Genomic DNA, 21,557 nt, shown 5'->3' on the forward strand with positions numbered 1-21,557 from the left:
CAGCATGTGTAGAGGTGCAAGCTTCCCTCCTTCATGGAACAGGCACAGCATGGCAACAGTGGATTCTGCTATCGCTGACACTACAGCAGCAGTACAAGCTTCCCACTGTCACCGGACAGATAAAGCTCAAGAGGTACCTATGATGTCTCCTCTCTCACATAACATGTACAGCACACTCTGCAGAAGCATTGCCAACACCCTTGCCTATTTCATGTGTATCTTTCAGGGTGGTCATGTGGGTTGGTAAGTGTGTGGATGGTTGAGCAAGTCAAATAGTTAAATATGGATTGTTGAGAGTAGACATCCAGTATTTTAGCAACATGTTACTCCATGGGGTGAACGTGCACTTACAAATCCATATAGCATGTTGTGTTTAGTGTGGAGGGGTGAAAGGCTATATTGATACACGAGTAAGTGGATGGCGACGACACTCAAATTCTGATCCAGATTGACCATTCATCTACGGCTCACTTAAGAATGCAGGATATTCTCAAATTCACCATCAACTGGATGTCAGTCAATTTGTTAAAAATAAATCCTGAAAAAAACAGAGGTATTGGCGGTTACCACAGCCTCAAACCCCTGGATTGATCTGTTCTGGCCTTCAGAACTTGGGCCCTTTCCTGAACCAGTAGCGGCTGTAAAAAGTCTTGGCATCAAAATTGATGCCTTGCTTTCTCTGACACAGCAGGTGTTGGCTGTGGTAGGAACCAGTGTTGGTCTAATGCGACAGCTGCGAAAACTGTCCCCACTGTTGTTCTTTGCTACCCTTAGACTGGCGGTCTCAGCGTTGATTCTGTCGCGTCTCGATTATGGCAACTTTTTGTACTATGTCTACCAAAAACACTATTGGCCAGGCTCCCGGTTGTCATGAATGACGTGGCCAGACTAATTTTCAAAAAACCTAGACGTGCACGTGCCACACCCCTACTTCGGGATCTACATTGGCTCCCGATCACACAGAGAATAAAATTTAAAAGCCTCTGTATTGCGCATAAAGTCATTCATGGCTTAGCCCACAGTTACATCAAGGACCAATTGACCAACTACACTCCGAGCAGGATGCTTCGGTCAGCTGATGCATGTCGCTTGGTTTGCCCCGGTTTAATCTCTCGTCCATGGATGGAAGAGCTTTCTCGACCACAATTCCTCAGGCATGGAACAGCCTCCCCGCAAATCTACGCAAGGAAACAATCTCCTTTCATTCAGAAAGAAACTGAAGACTATGCTTTTCTTAGAGGCATGGGGGCCTCTCTGAGCAGGCCACTTTCATCTCACCGGGTGCAGGGCTTCCGCGGACAGCGCTTAGAGACCTCTCGGTGATAATGCGCTCTATAAATCTACCATAACATAACATGGAGAAGTGGATAGCCGCGTGAGTTGCTGGACAATTGAGTGGGAGGCTGGAGAGCTCTTGAATTTATGTTTTGATGAATGGGGAATTTGTGTGGATATGTGGATGAGGAGATGAATGGAGAATGTGGATGGAGGATAGAGGAGAAAGGAAAATGACGGTGGTTTGATGGAGATTTTAGCAATGATTGGTGGTGGTTAGTTTGTGAGTAGGGGTGTATTCAAGGCCAGTTTGTGTATGTGATACATGTGTATGCCTGGGGTGTGTGCATGGGTGTGTACATATAGACAGGCATTGTGGGTAAGCGTGCACTTGAGCCCAGATAGATTCATATGTGGATCGATGTGTGTAAAGGACCTTGATGCGGCTGCTTTTGGAGCTGCATCCCTTGTGCACATGTTGAGCTGTAGAAAGAGGCTAGTGACTTTGAAGGGCAAGTATATTTACCTGCTGGGCAAAGAAGCACAAGAATTCTCTGGGATGGGAAAGCAGTGTTAAAAATCTCACCAAAAATCCTGATACTGCACAGTGAGTTGTCTTATGTGCACTTAGGAGTCATACCCCAGAAATAGAAGATTCTACAACGACACATATGATGCCTTGATATAGCACTGTGGCCTGTCACCTGCTGGCCGTAAGAGAAGCTCATAACAGAAGTGAACCATCTCAAAATGATGTATAAATGTTGTTGACATGTATGTTCCAGTTCCACAATTGTGTTATCCATGTGCCCCAATTTATCAGAACATTATTTACAGCGCTTCAGAATGACACAAAACTAAGCACTGTAAGAACTAATCGTTGGGATGCTAAGGAACTATGAGAATAGTGTACTCATTTGCTCTGCTATTCTCAGGGTAGATATGGGGCACTAGTCCTGTGACCCATTGGCACACTGCAGAGATAGATCAGTGGCAGTCCAGGAGGAGCCTAAAGCAAGTGGGTGGTGCATTGTGGGGGGTCTTTGAAGACACGACCTGAACCTGGGAGAGTGAAAAAAACTGGATTTTGTTAGGCACAGGCTGCAAAAGATAAAATCACTTGCATGCAGGTCGTATGTCTGGTACCTCTCATATACATAAGGGAACTTAGATAGAGGCAAACCAATGCTGCAGGGCGAACATATAATTTAAGAGTCAACTTCAACTGCTGAAGCACAGACCCCCAAGTTTCCAAGCACCACACCTGGGAGGGGCAGAAGCTCCAATGATGTGTGTTGACCGGATCACTGTGGTCATCATCCCAGGTGGCCATGTCTTAAGAGGATGAAAAGGATGTGAGTATCTAAAAGTGGTATTGGCCAAGACATTTAACTAGGAATACTTCCCCAGAGGCACAGCCTACCTAATTATGGGTGTGACTTAAAACATGAAAACAAACATTCTGTGTTTTATAAAGCATACCATCTGGCCAATAGTGAGTGCCTACTCCTCTCATAGGCTAGCATTGAGAATTCCCTTATAAACCTTTAGACAGTAATTCATGGTCAGAAAGAGTGGCGTTGCCATGTTTGGTATGTTTAGAATAGTGGTGATAAATCCCACTTACTGGTGTAGTTGGATGTTACATTACTATTTTAGAAATGGCACTTTTAGAAAGTAGGCATTTCTCTGTGTGTATGATTCTTTGTGCTTTGCAGCCTGTCTCCAATACTTGTCAAGGTTGGGTGCAAGCAACACTTAGTACATACCTTCTGGACAACCACAACAGAGGAAGGGCTGGCTGGGACAGGGGATACATCTGCATTCATCTGCATACTGATAGTCTTGCTGGGCTGGGAGAGAGAGAGGTGGTTCACACTCACATCTGAATAGCTTGTGTGCTGCCCTCACACACATGGCTGACTTGCCCCCTAGTGATCGTCTGGTACCATGGCTGGGCTGAAAGGGATTGTTGCACACTTCCAAGGGTTCCTTTGATGTCAGCTTTTCATCATTTATTAGTATAAGTACTGGGGCTCTGACCCCATGTTTTTAGACTCTGCCTGGGACTTGAAAACAGACGTTGCTGGCTCTACAATCTGGACATTGCCAGGAGGACTGCTGTGCTGCCAGGTGGAACCACTATTTGAACTACCTGATTTTTTTGTATCGGCCTGCTGGTTTCTGGGCTGCAAGAGGGACTGCCACTTTGCAAACATGACGTTATGTGGTGGCCTTCTGCCTGATGCTCCCTGTTTGCACCAAGTGTTCTCCAAGGGGTGGCTCGCTTGCCCCCTGTTCTTGCAATTTCAGGGCAATAATGATTGCATTCCAGACCCTCTGCCCTGGGACGCTGTCTCTTGTGACTCTCTTGGTCCATACGGAACAGGGTCAAGACTGCTTTACATATGGCTGGGTCCAAACTGGGTGGCGTGGTGAGCAAAAGAATGAGGGATTAAACCCAGATCTTTGAGACTTGGGGGAATGTTTGCATTGTTCAGCATTCCATCCATCATTTGTTCCTTTTGCATCTGTCACACTAAGTGGGAAGGGTATTGCCAGATGTGTGTCCTGTGCTCACTGCACCACTGGATTCAATCAAGCTTGGCTGAGGAGGGGTGATGCCCGAAACCAGTCCTAGAATGCTTATTTCCATTCCAGGGAAGACTTGGCTTAGCAGTCGGGCTGGGCTGTTCCCTTTAGGAACAGGGTCAAGACTGATTTGCATAAGGCTGGGTCCAAACTGGGGTGGCGAAGTGAGCAAAAGAACAATGATTTAAAACCATATCTTTGTGCCTGGGGTGAATGTTTGCATTGTCTAGCATTCTGTCCATCAACTTTTCCTTTTGCTCTTATGAGTCTGTCAGCGGCGGGTAATCTGGGAACCGCAACTACAGTTCAGTGGGCTGCATGTTTTCCAGCCAGCGCATGGTAAGTGCTTCATATCCATACAGCGAGTGTGGAGTGCTTCACTTTGTGGAAATCTGAAATGTGGGCACTTTCTGCAAGAAGCTACAAGTCAGCGTGTGTGCCACAGAGCCACTTTTATTGAGAGAGATGACCACTGACTCGGGTGAAGCCACACCCGTATTGCCATAACCCGGGCCGGACTGGGAACCAAAACCGGCCCTGGCAAAGTGCTCGGCCGGCCTCCTGGGGGGTGGTGAGGTTGGGGGTTCGACCGCTATAGAGACCGCGCTGTCCCTGTAGGAAGGAGACCAGAGGAACTGCAGATGATCCTCTGCAGTTTGAGCAATCCTACCTGGCTCAGTTTGGCACAGTGTAAGGGCAGAGGAGGTCTCCAGTGTCGCGGGTACCTCACTGTGCAGGAAGGGCACTGGGACCAGTAGGCCCGCAACCTCGTATGAGCCCAAAGGATTTCACAGGGAGAGAAATTACCTGACAGAGGAGTTTCCTGTCAGAACACCGCCATGGAGGTCCACTTCAAGGCCAAAGCTGTCGCCCAGGTCCGAAGAGACTTCTGAGGTGCTCGGATCGAAAGGGGCTGTGTTTTGTTTGGCAGTTGTACCACACACTTGTGGGCAGCTGCATTGGTATCGTGATAGAGAGGACCAAAAGCGTACTCCCCCTGTTGAATGGTATGTTTGTGCCTCCTTTTGGGACGGACCGTGGGGGTATTATTTTGGCTCTATTTAGTGAGGGAAAATCTCTGGTGAGGACCCCTAAAACAGCGCCACACCATATATAGCGACAAGACTACTTGAGGAATGGATTTCAGATTACTGTATAAGATCTAGGAGGCGCACAGGTGCGCTGTGCCCTACATTTTGATCACAAATGCACACACAGCAAGGCTCACAGAATTTACCATAACCATCTTAATAGGAGCGCCGATGCACTGCGCACTATGTTTTGATGGTTGTATATCATGGTTCACATGTTTGTCTATAAACAAGACTGCATTACCTGCAAAGTATTTATCATGTATATCTTTTCCTTTTAGTCTTGTAGTGATCAGGATAACATGTACTATCTGAATAATTGCATTATTTATGATTCATGTCATTTATGGTCTAGTTGTATTATATAGAAGTCTATTTTTACATAATCCTTTGTCGAGTCTCTTTTGCGGTGCATTCATTGTGTTGCTGTCTGAGCGTGTTGCACAACCGCCTTACACATTGCCTCTTTAGATAAGCCTGACTGCTCTGCGCGAAGCTACCCGAGGGTCAGTACAGGTTATCTTTGGTGTGTAACTGACTTGCCCTGACTAGAGTGGTGGGTTCTGCCTGGCTTTAGTGCATACCCTAGCCAACCAGAACCCCCATTTCTAACAGATGCCCATCTAGTGACTGAATGCACAGTGTGAAAAACAGGAAATATGAGTTCAATTCAGTCTTCCACGCTTCAACAAATTGTGCGATTCTAGGCAAATATTTTATTTCAGCAAGCCTCTTGTTTATTCATTATAACTAAGGGTGGGCGTAGCAAAGCTACGTGAAGTGGGCATGATGCTACGCCCACTCACACGCTTCGCGTAGCCCCACTACGCGCCGCCCGTCTCCCTCCCGCCTTCTTCTACATACATAATTTCAAGTAACAACTACAGTAAAAGTACATTAAAGGCACTTACCTGGTCCGCGGCGTCCCGGGGCTCCCTCTTCTATTTTGCGCCGACTTCTCCCATCCAAATGCGCATGCACGGCCGCCCGCGCATTTCTCACGAGAAATGCGCATGCACGTGCGGCCCAGGGTTAATTATAACACATGAAGATATCTTCACATTCATGAGTTCAGGAAGTTAGTGTGCTGCAGAAACACCTCTTGTGTTGTAACAGACTATATGTTGCTCCATACATACTAAGAATCTCTGCCACATATACGGTACGCATAACAACTGACTTTGTTACTAAGTTAACTAGCGGGATTTTTAATCAGGGCAGGGGTGGAACGTGAATGTAAATCATGTTTTTAAAGTATGGCTTATAACAGATGCCTCTCAATGCAGTGATATAATATGAAGTACTAAGATGAAACGCTATCACATGTTAAAGAGAAACACTTTTTTCCACATTTGGAAGGACTTCATCATATTTGTCCAAGATATTTCTTGCATGATTTACATACCAAATATTTTTGTAGCTTGGCTTGTGTATGGGCTCTTAGAGCCAAGCCTCACTATTGGCTCTGTTCTGGACCGTCCCTTGCTGTTATGTGTTGGCTCGCCTTCGCTGCCCGGTCTGCAGCAACAGCGACTTGATGTCACCATTGCTGCCAATGGCTGATCTGACTGCCATTGCCAGACACAGACCATTTAAGACATTATTAAGGGGTGACCCACCCCCTACTAGCCCCCTGAATTAATGTTCCTGCCCCCAACATGCTCTCAAAGGAAACCCAGACTGTCTTGTGTCACCCCAGGTAACGCTCCTGTCCCCAACCCTTGGAGAAGCTCGGAAGACCTTCGGTAACCTCCAAAACACCCGAAAAGACCCTTGTTTCATCTTGAGAAGCCCTCAGCGGGACAACAGGTCTTGCCTACAAGTATAACTAGTGCCCTTCAGATCATCCAGCCATCAGACATCCTCATTCGGTCCTCACATTTCAATACAACTGCCCCTCATAAGCTCTCAGCGATCCAGTGTTCAACTGGCTAAACGTGTCCTGATCTTCACTGACAGAGTGACCATTTGCCCCTCCCCCACAAGTACCCCACTGATAAATACAGACAGAAATATCAAAATGTAAACATCAATAAAGCCAGGAGCCCATTCAAAGAGGGTCTGAAGGGGATACATAGACCCCAGTAGTGTTCAGTTTGTGCTGAATATTGTGGAACGCCAGCAGATAAGCTGAAATCCACAAAGGATTAACACACCCAAACCCACCCTTATCTTGAGCTCTGGCTGGAAATCACGTGGCTACCAGGAACAGATCCCGGGTTTTGCAATGGTTTGATTTCAACATTTGTAAACACGCCACATATCTCAACCAGTTTATGAACTGACGTTATCCTCTGTCCTCTGCAAAACCAAAAAAGAAGCCCCTACTGTTTCAAAACTCACAGCCAAGTCCTGCTTATATGGAAGTGTCCATTTATAGGAGCTATGGTCAGCCAGCTCAGTCTTATGGTTGATGAATGAGAAGCACAAATTCACTCATTTCATCGACCTCACAAGGAAGAGATGCTGAACTAGTCCAGCCAGGATCCTAGTTTATGCAGTGCAGGTGAGGCACAGACCTCAGCAGCACTCTCCTCACACACTTTGCTCTCTCATAGACATAACATGACCGTATTTCACAGGACTCCTAAGAGAACAGAAACATTAATCAGAGGGCACTTAATTGAAAGTCCAATGTCAACCAACTCCATTCGGTCCAATATATGATGAGAGGCAGTCTTGATGTAAACTTGTTTAGCGAACTCCAATTTTAAAAAACAGTACAGCCTAAGAGTTTTGTTTGGGTGAACTTCTTCAAGGCATTAAAAATACAGGCCTGACGGACGCTAGCTCCCACACGCCACGTCACAGATTTGTGAGTCAATATATGCTTGTACCACTTCAAATCTAAATCAAATGTTGAAGAAGAGATTTGGGAGTTCCCTCTTTTCTGCAACTTGGCCTCTGGATAGACCTAAAATTCACTAAGTAAACTATATTTTTCATGCCCTGAAGAAGTTCACCCAAACGAAACACGTTGACTACGGCTGTACTGTTTTTTAAAATTGGAATTCAATATAAAATATTTTTGCACTATATCAAGACTACCTCCAATCATATATTTGGCCAAAGGGAATTGGTTGATGTGGACTTAATTGAGTGCCCCCAATCAATATTTCAGATTCTATCTGCTTTGGCAGTAGTACCTTGAGCAGCTGTACTATCCAGAGGTGCACCAAGACATAATTTGGGAGGGTTTTGGATGTGCTGTACTTGTTGTCCAGGCTGCCTTGTAATTGTTTGGCATTTCAAAGAGTACATTGGAACTTAATTTGTATGAATTTTAATTGGCACTGCAAGCAGTGCTTGTTGCGCCCCCTTGCTGAAGCATAGCTTGATAGGTTAATACCCTGCATATCCCTGATAACAATTTATTTTGCATAATTTTTTGCTGTTCCACCTAAGTAAGGCAGAAACAGAATTTGAAACTTTTGGGACCAGGCCTTCCCCACTAATTGATATTTATGGTCCTTTAATTCAATCCATTTTATTAAAATTAATTGTAATTTGTATCAAATGATTAAATCCTGTCACGTTGTATCCATACATATCATCAATAATACTGTGAGTAGTAATATTGCTATCAACATCGTTATGTTATTCTAAAACAGAATCACTCACCCGTCTCACTTTCTTCACAGGTTGCGTTGTCGCGGCCCAAGACGTACCCATGTGCGCATGAGCAGAAGTATCCCTCAGGGTGGCTGTGGCAGTAGTGGGCACAGGGTGTCTTCCTGTTGGCACATTCGTCGTGGGCTGGGCAGTGGGTGAAAGAAAGAAAGAGAATTTGTTCTGAAGGATTCATTGGTTCGAGAGGCCCCACCGCTCAACCAGCATGCATGCCCCGTGTATCGGCATGTGTCCTTGTGAAGATGCACACATGATCTTGTGCAAATCAACATTTTGCATCACATTCGGCAGTGAGGCCCTGTCATTCTGCATTACACCTTTGATTATCAGAGTGCCCTTCCGAAAGGTCTCCCTCCCAGGTTAAGACCCACTGGGGCAGATTTACAAGCCCCGTGCGCCACTTTTGCACTGCCGTTGCGTCACTTCTGTGAAGCAGCGACGCCGTAAAGCTAGCGCCATGCTGTGACGGATCTAGGGAGATGCGTCACGTTGTAAAGCCCTGCGTCAGGTTTCATGTGGCCGTTCCGGCGCAGGAACGCCTCAGAAACGTGCCTGAGTGAAATCTACAAGATTTCACTCAGTCACTTTTCCGACGTCGCTGCGTCAAAACCTTGCGCCTGCTAGAAGCAGGCGTAAGGCTTGACACACCACGCGGTGTATGGGCAGGCCACGAGCATTGCTGGAGTTGCGTCGCGCTTGCGACACTACTCCAACAATGCGCCACCCTTCCGACAGGAGATGCGTCACGCATCTGTTTATCCTTGCACCATGATGCGCCGCATTGTAATTACGGCGCATCTGTGGTGGCGCAAGGGTAAACTTGCATGACGCATCTTAACTGGTGCATCCCTGCTGCTTTGCAGGGATGCACCAATAGTCATAAATCCGCCCCACTGTGTCTACTGGAACCTACCAAGCGCAGCGTAGACGGCGCGGAAGCGCTGGTGCCGCCTTCTCTGGACAGGCCGTGAAGCGAATGTTAGGGTCAGGGTGTTTGAGACGGAGATAAACTGAAGTGGTTCCGGGATGTCGTCTGTGGCGGCGCGGAGATGGCCGCAGACTGTGGCCAGGGGCTGCCCAACGTCGATCACCTGTGGGAAGAGTAGGGTACACATGATGGGGGCGAAGGATACATGCAGGGTATTCCTGTCATTTCTTCTAAAGGGGGCTCTCCTAGAGGAGCAGAAACTTCCACAGGAACAAAAGAGGAACATTTTATTCAAACCTTCCAAGTACATTTTCCTTTTTGTAAGAAAGAGGTTTACCTTTTCCTTCTGTTCGAATAGACGCAATATTTAACCACAAAATATAATGGATTTTTTTTATAAGTACTCCCATTTGTATCAGCCACTTTGCTTTTTCATTCCCAATTATTTTATTATTCAAATATGCATTATTATAATACTGTACTCCTGGGAAGTGTAGATGTTTACAGGTCGGATCCTATTGAAAAAACAAGGCTTAACATCTCTAGATCTAGGAAAGAACTGCTCTCAGTCCTACTCATAAACTAGGGAACATTTCAATTGGCTCACCATGCTAGAATCAGACTTCTTAAAAAAGAAGCACTGGTAAAGTCAGCAGGGCTGCATTTAGTTTGATAATGCATGCACACATAGGCATGTGCAAACTAGGCGCGGCCCGTACAGGTAAGAGCGGTAGGCCCGTGGGGGGGATTTCGACAGACAATGCCGAGGGGAAATTAATTATTTATTTTATTTTCCCCTGTCATCGTCTGTCGAAATCCCCCCCACTTGGCACCACCGCTCTTACCTGCACGAGCCGCGGCTGGTGCGAATGCTATTTGCACATCAAGAACAATACACAACACGACAGCACAAGACACAAACAACAAACACCAGCAAAATAGCACAACATGACAATAACAAACAACAACACTTCACCATATTGTAATACTAATACATGCAATAGTCAAGCACAGAAAACACAACAGAATCAAGCAAACAATAACAAAACCTTGAATCAGCAACAAACCTCAACACAGCAGCACAAAAATGTGTTACAGCAAAACGCACCACAACAAAGCAAAAACCAGCACATTCACAGAAAATTTTAAAAAAACATATCAGCCCAATTACACACTAGCAAAGAATAACAGCACATCACTCACACTTGTCCCCATGTCCTCAAATGTAGGCTCTTCACTCGGCTGAGGAATTCAAGTTGTCCTCTGCGTTAGCCTAAGGTGGGAAAAAGTGTTCTTCTGAAAGTAGAAAGGCTTCTGAGGCATCTCAGAAACATGGGTTCTCTGGTGTTTTCTCTACCCATAGTGGGAAATGCTTCAGTGAGAAACTGAGTTATTGGTTGACTGGGGTTTGAGCCCTGATCAAGCAGCAATTACATTCCCTGTCAGGGTGAAGGACAAGCCAACCCTAAATCAACCTGTGCTTAACCCTGGATAACTTAGGACAAAAAGCAGTCAGGCTTAACTTAGAGGCAACGTGCAAAGCATTTACGCAGCACACAAACAGCAATAAAGTGAAAACACCACACAAGAAAAATACCAAACTGATTTAGAAAAATAGAGTAAGTTTTAATAAAACATTTGAAACCAAAAAATGATTTAAGCGAAAAAAGCACCGAATAGCACAATGCACCAACTTGCGATATCTGGTCGGGCTGGACCAGGTCAAAGTCAAAAGTTCAGGCCGTCGCGATGGAACGCAGGTCAGATACAGTCCTATATTAGTCCTAGTAATAGTTTATCTTCTCAGGTTTTGTGCCAACATTCCCGTTCACGTTGGAGAGGGCTGCGAGGGCCAAGAAAAGTGTGGTGGTAGACTGTTGATGTGTCGCTGAGAGCAGACCGGGCATTGCGAATGGGCGGTGTGGAGCTTCACATTGGCAGTCCCCATCTAGCAGTCGATGCAGCAGTGTGAAATGGCGGCAGCTCATGCTGATTTTTGGTGCAAGCGGTGCAGTCTTGGAGCGAACTGGCCAAGTGCAAAAGTGCCCGAAAAGCTTGATTTCAATACCCGTGGGCCCCACCTAGGGTCTAGGACAGTGGTTCCCAAACTGTGCGCCGCAGCGCCCTGGTGCGCCGTTATCAGTAGCCAGGTGGGCCGCGCAGGATGTGGGAAAGATAGCGTCTGGCCGTGTTAGGCCCCCTATGCAGCGATGTCAGAAGTGCAGAGTGCCAGAACACCAGAGTAATAGTGCGCTATAAAGCAGACAAACACATGATCACACGCACACTCATGCATGAATAAACACACAAACGCCTCTCAAACAAGCCTCTAACAAGCCAAGCTGCATTTTTTTTCTTTTCGTACATGGGGAGACCGGAATCAATCAGGTGTAAAAAAAAAACATTATGAATCGCCTCGCTGCTTTTTTTGAAGTCGACACATCTCCTCATCTGAGCAGAAGAAGGATTATATAATTCTGTTTTATTCGAAGGTCCTTCAATGTTGTATGTAGACCAGTAAAAGTCATATTGTCAGGCGGGCAAATGAAAAGATTGTGCTGCGTGTATTTGGGATACGTCACAAAATAAAAAGAGATATATGCAAGAAAGATTCTAGACTAGAGAAAACGATATATAGCAGAGATGAAGGTAAAAAAAAGGAGGAAAGACACAGAAGTGAAGGGGGAGCTTGAAATGAGGGGGAAACGATAGAAAAAGTGCAAGAAAGAGTGGAGGAAAAATACAGAGGAGACAGGCGAGTGACAGGGGGAGATTGAGATGAGGGTAAAAAACGGAGGAAAGACAGAAGGAGAGTGAAGGGGAGTTTGAAATGAGGGGGAAACAACAGAAAAAATGCAAGAAAGAGTGGAGGAAAGACACAGAGGACACAGGAGAGTGAAAGGGGGAGATTGAGATGAGGGGGAAACGATAGAAAAAGTGCAAGAAAGAGTGGAGGAATGATACAGAGGAGACAGGAGAGTGACAGGGGGAGATTGAGATGAGGGTAAAAAACGGAGGAAAGACAAGGAGAGTGAAAGGGGGAGATTAAGATGAGGGTAAAAAACGGAGGAAAGACACAGAAGGAGTGTGAATGGGAGCTTGAAATGAGGGGAAACGGCAGAAAAAGTGCAAGAAAGAGTGGAGGAAAGACACAGAGGACACATGAGAGTGAAGGTGGAGATTGAGATGAGGGTAAAAAACGGAGGAAAGACACAGAAGGAGTGTGAAGGGGAGCTTGAAATGAGGGGGAAACGACAGAAAAAGTGCAAGAAAGAGTGGTGGAAAGACACAGAGGACACATGAGAGTGAAGGTGGAGATTGAGATGAGGGTAAAAAACGGAGGAAAGACACAGGAGGAGAGTGAAGGGGGAGCTTGAAATGAGGGAGAAATGGCAGAAAAAGTGCAAGAAAGAGTGGAGGAAGGACACAGGAGAGTGAAAGGGGGAGATTGAGATGAGGGTAAAAAACAGAGGAAAGACAAAGAAGGAGAGTGAAGGAGGGAGCTTGAAATGAGGGGGAACAACAGAAAAAGTGGAAGAAAGAGTGAAAGAAAGACACAGAGGGCACGGGAGAGCGAAAGGGGGAGATTGAAATGAGGGTAAAAAATGGAGGAAAGACACAGAAGGAGAGTGAAGGGGAGCTTGAAATGAGGGGGAAACAATAGAAAAAGTGCAAGAAAGAGTGGAGGAAAGACACAGAGGGCACTAGAGAGTGAAAGGGGGAGATTGAGATGAGGGTAAAAAACGGAGGAAAGACACAGAAGGAGTGTGAAGGGGAGCTTGAAATGAGGGGGACACAACAGAAAAAGTGCAAGAAAGAGTGGAGGAAAGACACAGAGGACACAGGAGAGTGAAAGGGGGAGATTGAGATGACGGTAAAAAATGGAGGAAAGACACAGAAGGAGTGTGAATGGGAGCTTGAAATGAGGGGAAACGGCAGAAAAAGTGCAAGAAAGAGTGGAGGAAAGACACAGAGGACACATGAGAGTGAAGGTGGAGATTGAGATGAGGGTAAAAAACGGAGGAAAGACACAGAAGGAGTGTGAAGGGGAGCTTGAAATGAGGGGGAAACGACAGAAAAAGTGCAAGAAAGAGTGGTGGAAAGACACAGAGGACACATGAGAGTGAAGGTGGAGATTGAGATGAGGGTAAAAAACGGAGGAAAGACACAGAAGGAGTGTGAAGGGGGAGCTTGAAATGAGGGAGAAATGGCAGAAAAAGTGCAAGAAAGAGTGGAGGAAGGACACAGGAGAGTGAAAGGGGGAGATTGAGATGAGGGTAAAAAACAGAGGAAAGACAAAGAAGGAGAGTGAAGGAGGGAGCAAGCTGAGGGGGAACAACAGAAAAAGTGGAAGAAAGAGTGAAAGAAAGACACAGAGGGCACGGGAGAGCGAAAGGGGGAGATTGAAATGAGGGTAAAAAATGGAGGAAAGACACAGAAGGAGAGTGAAGGGGAGCTTGAAATGAGGGGGAAACAATAGAAAAAGTGCAAGAAAGAGTGGAGGAAAGACACAGAGGGCACTGGAGAGTGAAAGGGGGAGATTGAGATGAGGGTAAAAAACGGAGGAAAGACACAGAAGGAGTGTGAATGGGAGCTTGAAATGAGGGGGACACAACAGAAAAAGTGCAAGAAAGAGTGGAGGAAAGACACAGAGGACACAGGAGAGTGAAAGGGGGAGATTGAGATGACGGTAAAAAATGGAGGAAAGACACAGAAGGAGTGTGAAGGGGAGCTTGAAATGAGGGGGAAACGACAGAAAAAGTGCAAGAAAGAGTGGTGGAAAGACACAGAGGACACATGAGAGTGAAGGTGGAGATTGAGATGAGGGTAAAAAACGGAGGAAAGACACAGAAGGAGTGTGAAGGGGAGCTTGAAATGAGGGGGAAACGACAGAAAAAGTGCAAGAAAGGGTGCTGGAAAGACACAGAGGACACATGAGAGTGAAGGTGGAGATTGAGATGAGGGTAAAAAACAGAGGAAAGACACAGAAGGAGAGTGAAGGGGGAGCTTGAAATGAGGGAGAAATGGCAGAAAAAGTGCAAGAAAGAGTGGAGGAAGGACACAAGAGAGTGAAACGGGGAGATTGGGATGAGGGTAAAAAACAGAGGAAAGACAAAGAAGGAGAGTGAAGGAGGGAGCTTGAAATGAGGGGGAACAACAGAAAAAGTGCAAGAAAGAGTGGTGGAAAGACACAGAGGACACATGAGAGTGAAGGTGGAGATTGAGATGAGGGTAAAAAACAGAGGAAAGACACAGAAGGAGAGTGAAGAAGGGCGCTTGAAATGAGGGAGAAATGGCAGAAAAAGTGCAAGAAAGAGTGGAGGAAGGACACAGGAGAGTGAAAGGGGGAGATTGAGATGAGGGTAAAAAACGGAGGAAAGACACAGGAGGAGAGTGAAGGGGGAGCTTGAAATGAGGGAGAAATGGCAGAAAAAGTGCAAGAAAGAGTGGAGGAAGGGCACAGGAGAGTGAAAGGGGGAGATTGAGATGAGGGTAAAAAACAGAGGAAAGACACAGGGAGAGTGAAGGAGGGAGCTTGAAATGAGGGGGAACAACAGAAAAAGTGCAAGAAAGAGTGGTGGAAAGACACAGAGGACACATGAGAGTGAAGGTGGAGATTGAGATGAGGTTAAAAAACAGAGGAAAGTCACAGGAGGAGAGTGAAGGGGGAGCTTGAAATGAGGGAGAAATGGCAGAAAAAGTGCAAGAAAGAGTGGAGGAAGGACACAGGAGAGTGAAAGGGGGAGATTGAGATGAGGGTAAAAAACAGAGGAAAGACACAGAAGGAGAGTGAAGAAGGGAGCTTGAAATGAGGGAGAAATGGCAGAAAAAAGTGCAAGAAAGAGTGGAGGAAGGACACAGGAGAGTGAAAGGGGGAGATTGAGATGAGGGTAAAAAACGGAGGAAAGACACAGGAGGAGAGTGAAGGGGGAGCTTGAAATGAGGGAGAAATGGCAGAAAAAGTGCAAGAAAGAGTGGAGGAAGGACACAGGAGAGTGAAAGGGGGAGATTGAGATGAGGGTAAAAAACAGAGGAAAGACACAAGGAGAGTGAAGGAGGGAGCTTGAAATGAGGGGGAACAACAGAAAAAGTGCAAGAAAGAGTGGTGGAAAGACACAGAGGACACATGAGAGTGAAGGTGGAGATTGAGATGAGGTTAAAAAACAGAGGAAAGTCACAGGAGTAGAGTGAAGGGGGAGCTTTAAATGAGGGAGAAATGGCAGAAAAAGTGCAAGAAAGAGTGGAGGAAGGACACAGGAGAGTGAAAGGGGGAGATTGAGATGAGGGTAAAAAACAGAGGAAAGACACAGATGGAGAGTGAAGGAGGGAGCTTGAAATGAGGGGGGACAACAGAAAAAGTGCAAGAAAGAGTGGTAAAAAGACACAGAGGACACATGAGAGTGAAGGTGGAGATTGAGATGAGGGTAAAAAACAGAGGAAAGACACAGAAGGAGAGTGAAGAAGGGAGCTTGAAATTAGGGAGAAATGGCAGAAAAAGTGCAAGAAAGAGTGGAGGAAGGACACAGGAGAGTGAAAGGGGGAGATTGAGATTAGGGTAAAAAACGGAGGAAAGACACAGGAGGAGAGTGAAGGGGGAGCTTGAAATGAGGGAGAAACAACAGAAAAAGTGCAAAAAAGAGTGGAGGAAAGACACAGAGGACACATATAAGTGAAAGGGGGAGCTTGAAATGAGGGGGAAACGCCAGAAAGTGGAGGAAAGATCCAGAAGGAGAGTGAAGGGGAGAGATAGAAGTGAGGAAAAAAACAAGTGAAAAAGGAGAGAAAAAGCAGAGCGAGAGAATGGAGACAGGGGTTCACTGGACCACCAGGGATGAGGCGCAGGTGAACCCTGCAGGTGGAGGAGGGCCTCGCACACCAACACTCAAGAGTGCAGCGGCTTGGATGGGGAAAGGCCTCACTTAATGCTGGAGCTGGGAGGGAGAGCAATGAGTCAGTGGTCATATCCCCACATCTGTAGCATCCACCGATGCCCCTCAGCTAGTGCATTTATTTGTTACAACTAGCAGCCAGACTCGCCTTTCATGTGTGAAAGTTTGAAAATGATTAGACCAGTGGGCTCTGTCAATATTTATCAGTCTTTGGCATGGTCCAACCGGTAAAAATAACATCCTGAATAGAACATAAAAAAAGAAACTTGCTGCATTGAGGATAGAAAAACAAAAAGGATGGCTTTGACCACAAAATGCATGTATGAAGTACAGATTATTAGTCTGTGTGCTGTGGAGAATTAAAATGATCCCTCGTGCATTCCCGTGCTCAAACTCCATAATAAAAGGTGAAATGCCAATGGCGTGAGGTGGGAACGTGGGCTCTGAGTGGGCCACCATATCAAGTCAACCGAACCAATACGTGAACCACCACAATATTTGAGTACATCCTGTATCTCGCCCTCCCTAATGTGCATCTATAAAAAAATATTTTTTGTGTTTACTTTCGAAATGAATAAAGTGCTGTAGATGTGCACCCCGGTTCTTACCAATATGCTACTCGTCACCTTTAATTTAAAGAAAAGGTGAAAAATCATCTGTCCAGAGTTCCAAAATTCGCAATGTGATGCTCTTCAAGTACTACTTGATGTGCTTACAACACCTCTGAGAATGACTAATGGTCTGCTGGTAGTTTGTGAATAGCTAGCTAGCAGCTGCTATCCTTTTTATCCCTAATACCTTTATTGTATCCCAATTAATTTAAGGAAGCCAAAAGGAAGTATTCCCGAGGTCTTGTTTACATTCCCTCCCACCCGCAAAAAAATGGTGGGGAGCCACGGCCAACTGCCAATTAGGTCAAGGGAGCCACGGGTTAAAAAAGTTTGGGAACCACTGGTCTAGGACCTGAGAGCCATCACTTGGGGATGAGGAACTTGTTGAAGCTTGGTCCAGGAGCTGTTTGAGAAGTAGTTGATGTCCCTGAGGCTCAGATCAGTGGTCCAGCAGACTAGACCTTTGAGTCACTCTGGTGCTCTGGATTCAAGGTGAAGTCGCAGGTCTAGTTTGCCTTCCCCTGGAAAGAGGGTCGCAAGTCAGCACAGCAGGACAGTAACTCTTTCAGATTAGCAGTCCAGCAGAGAGACAGTCATTTCAGCAGCACACCAGTCCTTTTTCCTGGCAGAGTATCCACGTGTCCAGAAGTGTACTGAGGAGTTGGTGTTTGGGGGTCATCTTTTTATTCCCTGGTTCTGGAAGGTGGCAGAAGCATCTAGAGAGTGTCTTTGAAGTCATGGAATCTACTGCCTCCCCTGACCAGGCTCCAATCTGACTGTATTAACAATGTGGGGTCTTTAGGCGCTCTTTGTGAAGGCAGAGCACCAGCTATTCAGTTGCAAGTGCGGCTGTGCTCAGCTCTGTCCCCATCCTGCCAACAGATGGCCCATTCAGGTACACTTAGTCCCATTATTGTGTGACATTCTAGGAGGAATTCGCGAAGTCTGTCAGTTACACCCACTCATGTGACCCAAGACAGGCTGTAGTCACAAAAGGGCTAAGAGCAGGAAAATGCCAACTTTTTGAAAGGAACATTTTGAAAATTGTAATGAAAAATCTGACTTAACGATTAAAGAGGGTTTTTCATTGCAATAACATAGACAGCAAATATGAAATAACCACCAGCTCCCATTAGGAAATTAGAGCTTATTAAATGTAAAACTGAAGGGGCGTGGCTTACGCGCCGAGGAGGTATGTCGGACATCCCGTGAGCTCCGTAGGGCTGCGGGGCTTGCCTCGACTTATGAACCTCTCTCCATTCATTTAGGAGCCTGCAGATTGGATTCCCTGGTGTCGGAACATGGTCCGCGCTTACTGGTGACTGTTTTCACAGGTTTCCAGCCGCTTTCGCTGCTTTTTCGGACTTCGGCGATTTTCTGCAGCTTCGGGACGCGGGAGGCCGCCATTTTAGGCCGCTGAGCCTGCGTCCTCTTCCTCACGCTGAAGCACAGCCTACCATCAACAACCTCGCAGCTTCATCGCGTTGCCTCCCTCTCTTCAATGAAATTCTAAGGTATGGCATAAAGTCGCGACTTTTTCATCCGTTTTTTTTTTCTTCACCTGGCATATTCCTTCTCAGCTGCCTCTATTTTATACTATGGTGAAGCAACAGCCGCCATTTTAATGCTTGTCCAGCAGGATTCCTTCATACTGTGTGCTTCTACTTTATTACTCCGTTTTCTCCTCAATGGCAAAACACACAGCTGCTTGAATGACTCTTTTGTACCTATGTGAATGCTTTCATTACTTTCGCAGCTTCCTTGGACTTTGGTGGATTTCTGCAGCTTTGGGACGTGGGCGGCCACCATTTTAGGCCGCTGAGCCCGCGTCCTTTTTCTCACGCTGAAGCACAACCTGTCATCAACAAGCTCGCAGCTACATCGGGTTGCCTCCCTCTTTTCCATGAAATTTGAGGTATGGCATAAGTCGCGATTTTTCACCCGTTTTTTGACCTGGCATATTCCTTATCAGCTGCCTCAATTTTGTATTATGATGAAGCAACGGCTGCCATTTTAATGCTTGTCCCAGAGGATTTCTTCATACTGTGTGCTTCTTCTTCATTGCTCCGCTTTCTCCTTAAGGGCACAAATGCACAGCTGCTTGAATGACTTGGTGCTGCTTCAAACTGGCTAAACAATATTTCAGAACTTTTAGGCCTGTTCATTATGAATACTACCAATTTTACAGTGATCGGTGATCTGAATCTTCACCTGGATAACGAACATTGCTCTAAAGCCACGGAACTTATTGATGACTTCTTATCCCTCAATTTGATTCTCAAAAATTCTGGCCCTACCCATACTGCTGGTCATCTACTAGACCCAATCTTTTCTAATATTCTGAATTTAAACACCTTCCCAGCTTTACCTATTCCCTGGTCCGACCATTTTCCCATCAAATTTTCCTTTCAAACGCCAACAACCAATATCCCTCCTATGGCGCTGCCCGTCATGGTGAGAAAATGGAAAAAGCTAGATATTAACATTCTTAATACCCTGCTAGAAGATACGATACCATGCACCATCTCAGGAGTACAAAATCTATCCATCTCTGTCCAATCATGGCTCTTAACAGCCATTGACTCCTGTCTCCCTCAGACTAAGTTAAAAGGCATTTATCAACGTCACCCCGCTCCGTGGTTCAATGACTCTTTAAAACATGAAAAAACCAAATGTAAGAACGCTGAGCGTCAATGGAGAAAGTCCTACTCCTCTGAAGCTAAAAATGAATACAAAAATCAACTAAATCAATATCAAAAGCTGTGCAGCAGAGCAAAAGCCACCTTTGTCTGCTCAAAAATTACTGCCGCTTTAAATCAAGCTAAAACACTCTTCAAAACAGTCAAAGAGCTAGCTGGCTCTAACACCTCACCTTCCTCACCTGATCTAAATAAAACTCAATGCAATAAACTTGCCGCTTTCTTTGTCGACAAAGTTGATAGAATCTATCAAGCCATCCAACCTAATCAGGACAATCATGAGGAAAATCACTATGACAGTAGGGATGTTAATAGATCAGACAGTGAAGAGACCAATACTGCCACCCCCTCTGATACTACCACCTCCCCTTCTTTGAGTGCTTGGCCAGCACTCAACGTTGACACTGTCATCGAACTTCTAAACACCATTAAATCAGGTTCGCCAAAAGACCCTCTACCCTGCTCTATCTTAAAACTACTTAGCAGGAAAGCCTTATCTACCATCACAGACCTTCTAAATAAATCCTTGCAAGAAGAATGTGTTCCACAGGAGTGGAAGCATGCCATGATCCATCCCCTTCTAAAAAAAGCTAATGCTGACCCGAAGGTACCCACAAACATCCGACCAATATCTATCCTGCCTATTTTTGCTAAAATTCTAGAGAAACACGTCCACCGCTGTCTCTCACATTATATAACGACACATGACCTGTTACCTCCCCATCAATATGGCTTTCGAGCAGGTTTTTCAACAGAAACCACTCTCCTAGGTGTCACTGAAAATATTCGTCAAATGATAGACAAGGGTGAAACAGTGGCACTGGTGTTTTTAGACCTCAGTGCCGCATTTGGCACTGTCTCACATGCGGTACTAATAAAAACCCTTCGTCTAATGGGTATCTGTGGCCCTGCTTTAAATTGGATCACATCCCTACTTGAAAATAGAACTTTTCAAATGTTCTCAAACTCCATGTACTCTGATACCTATACCTTTAAACATGGCGTCCCTCAGGGTTCAATTTTAAGCCCACTACTTTTTAATCTATATATGAGCCCTCTTGCACAAATTGCTAAAGACTCTGGACTGATAATGTTTTCATATGCTGATGATTCTCAGCTTCTCTTTTCCCTTCCACCAACAGACAATAATGATCCTTCTATCTTGAGAACAGGGCTTACAAAAATTGCTGGATGGATGAAAAATAATTTCTTAAAATTAAACGGTGAAAAAACCGAACTCATAATCCTAGGAAAAAATAAAGAACTCTGGGGACCCCAACACTGGCCCCCAGAAATGGGCTCTCCTCCTACTCCAACTAACCAGGCCAGTAACCTTGGCTTTGTGGTTGATGACACTCTTAGTATGCACCACCTGTTTTGTCATCTTGAAGTGGCTAAAGAAAATATGCTGGATGCTACCAGTTCACACTAAAAGAACTGTCATCAACGCCCTTATAACATCTAGATTGGATTATGCCAATGTACTATACTTAGGGGCCAACAAAGCCAAAGTCCGTAAACTACAAACTGTGCAGAATGCTGCTGCAAGACTGTTAGGTAAAATTCCTATTCATGCACCCACCACCAAACTCATACGAGAATTACACTGGTTAAAAATTGAGAGCAGAATTAAATTCAAATCATTATGCTTCATGCACAAAATCTCAGCAAACAAAGCTCCTGAATATCTGCTAAATCTGGTGCAACGTTACCACCCACCCAGGACGCTGAGATCTGCAACAGCGAACAAATTTGCTGTGCCTAAAATAAGACTGTCACGCATGGGAGGCAGATCCTTTGCCTACCTTGGCCCCTCCTTGTGGAACTCCATGCCACAAGTT

At 45.6% G+C, this 21,557-nt stretch overlaps 1 protein-coding gene across 1 annotated transcript in view; it reads right to left on the minus strand.

Annotated features, from left to right (window-relative positions):
• LOC147706454 (complement C1s subcomponent-like) overlaps window positions 1-21,557 on the minus strand; it is a 75,718-nt gene that overhangs the window by 28,071 nt on the left and 26,090 nt on the right. Inside the window, exons 3-4 of the mRNA XM_086932969.1 lie at window positions 9,502-9,679; window positions 8,580-8,714 (exon numbers count right to left, since the gene is read on the minus strand). Coding sequence (XP_086789095.1) covers window positions 8,580-8,714; window positions 9,502-9,679 — 313 coding nt within the window. The remainder of the gene's footprint in view (window positions 1-8,579; window positions 8,715-9,501; window positions 9,680-21,557) is intronic.

The sequence above is a fragment of the Lissotriton vulgaris genome, chromosome 7 (genome assembly GCF_964263255.1).
Source record: "Lissotriton vulgaris chromosome 7, aLisVul1.2, whole genome shotgun sequence".
NCBI lineage: Eukaryota > Metazoa > Chordata > Amphibia > Caudata > Salamandridae > Lissotriton > Lissotriton vulgaris.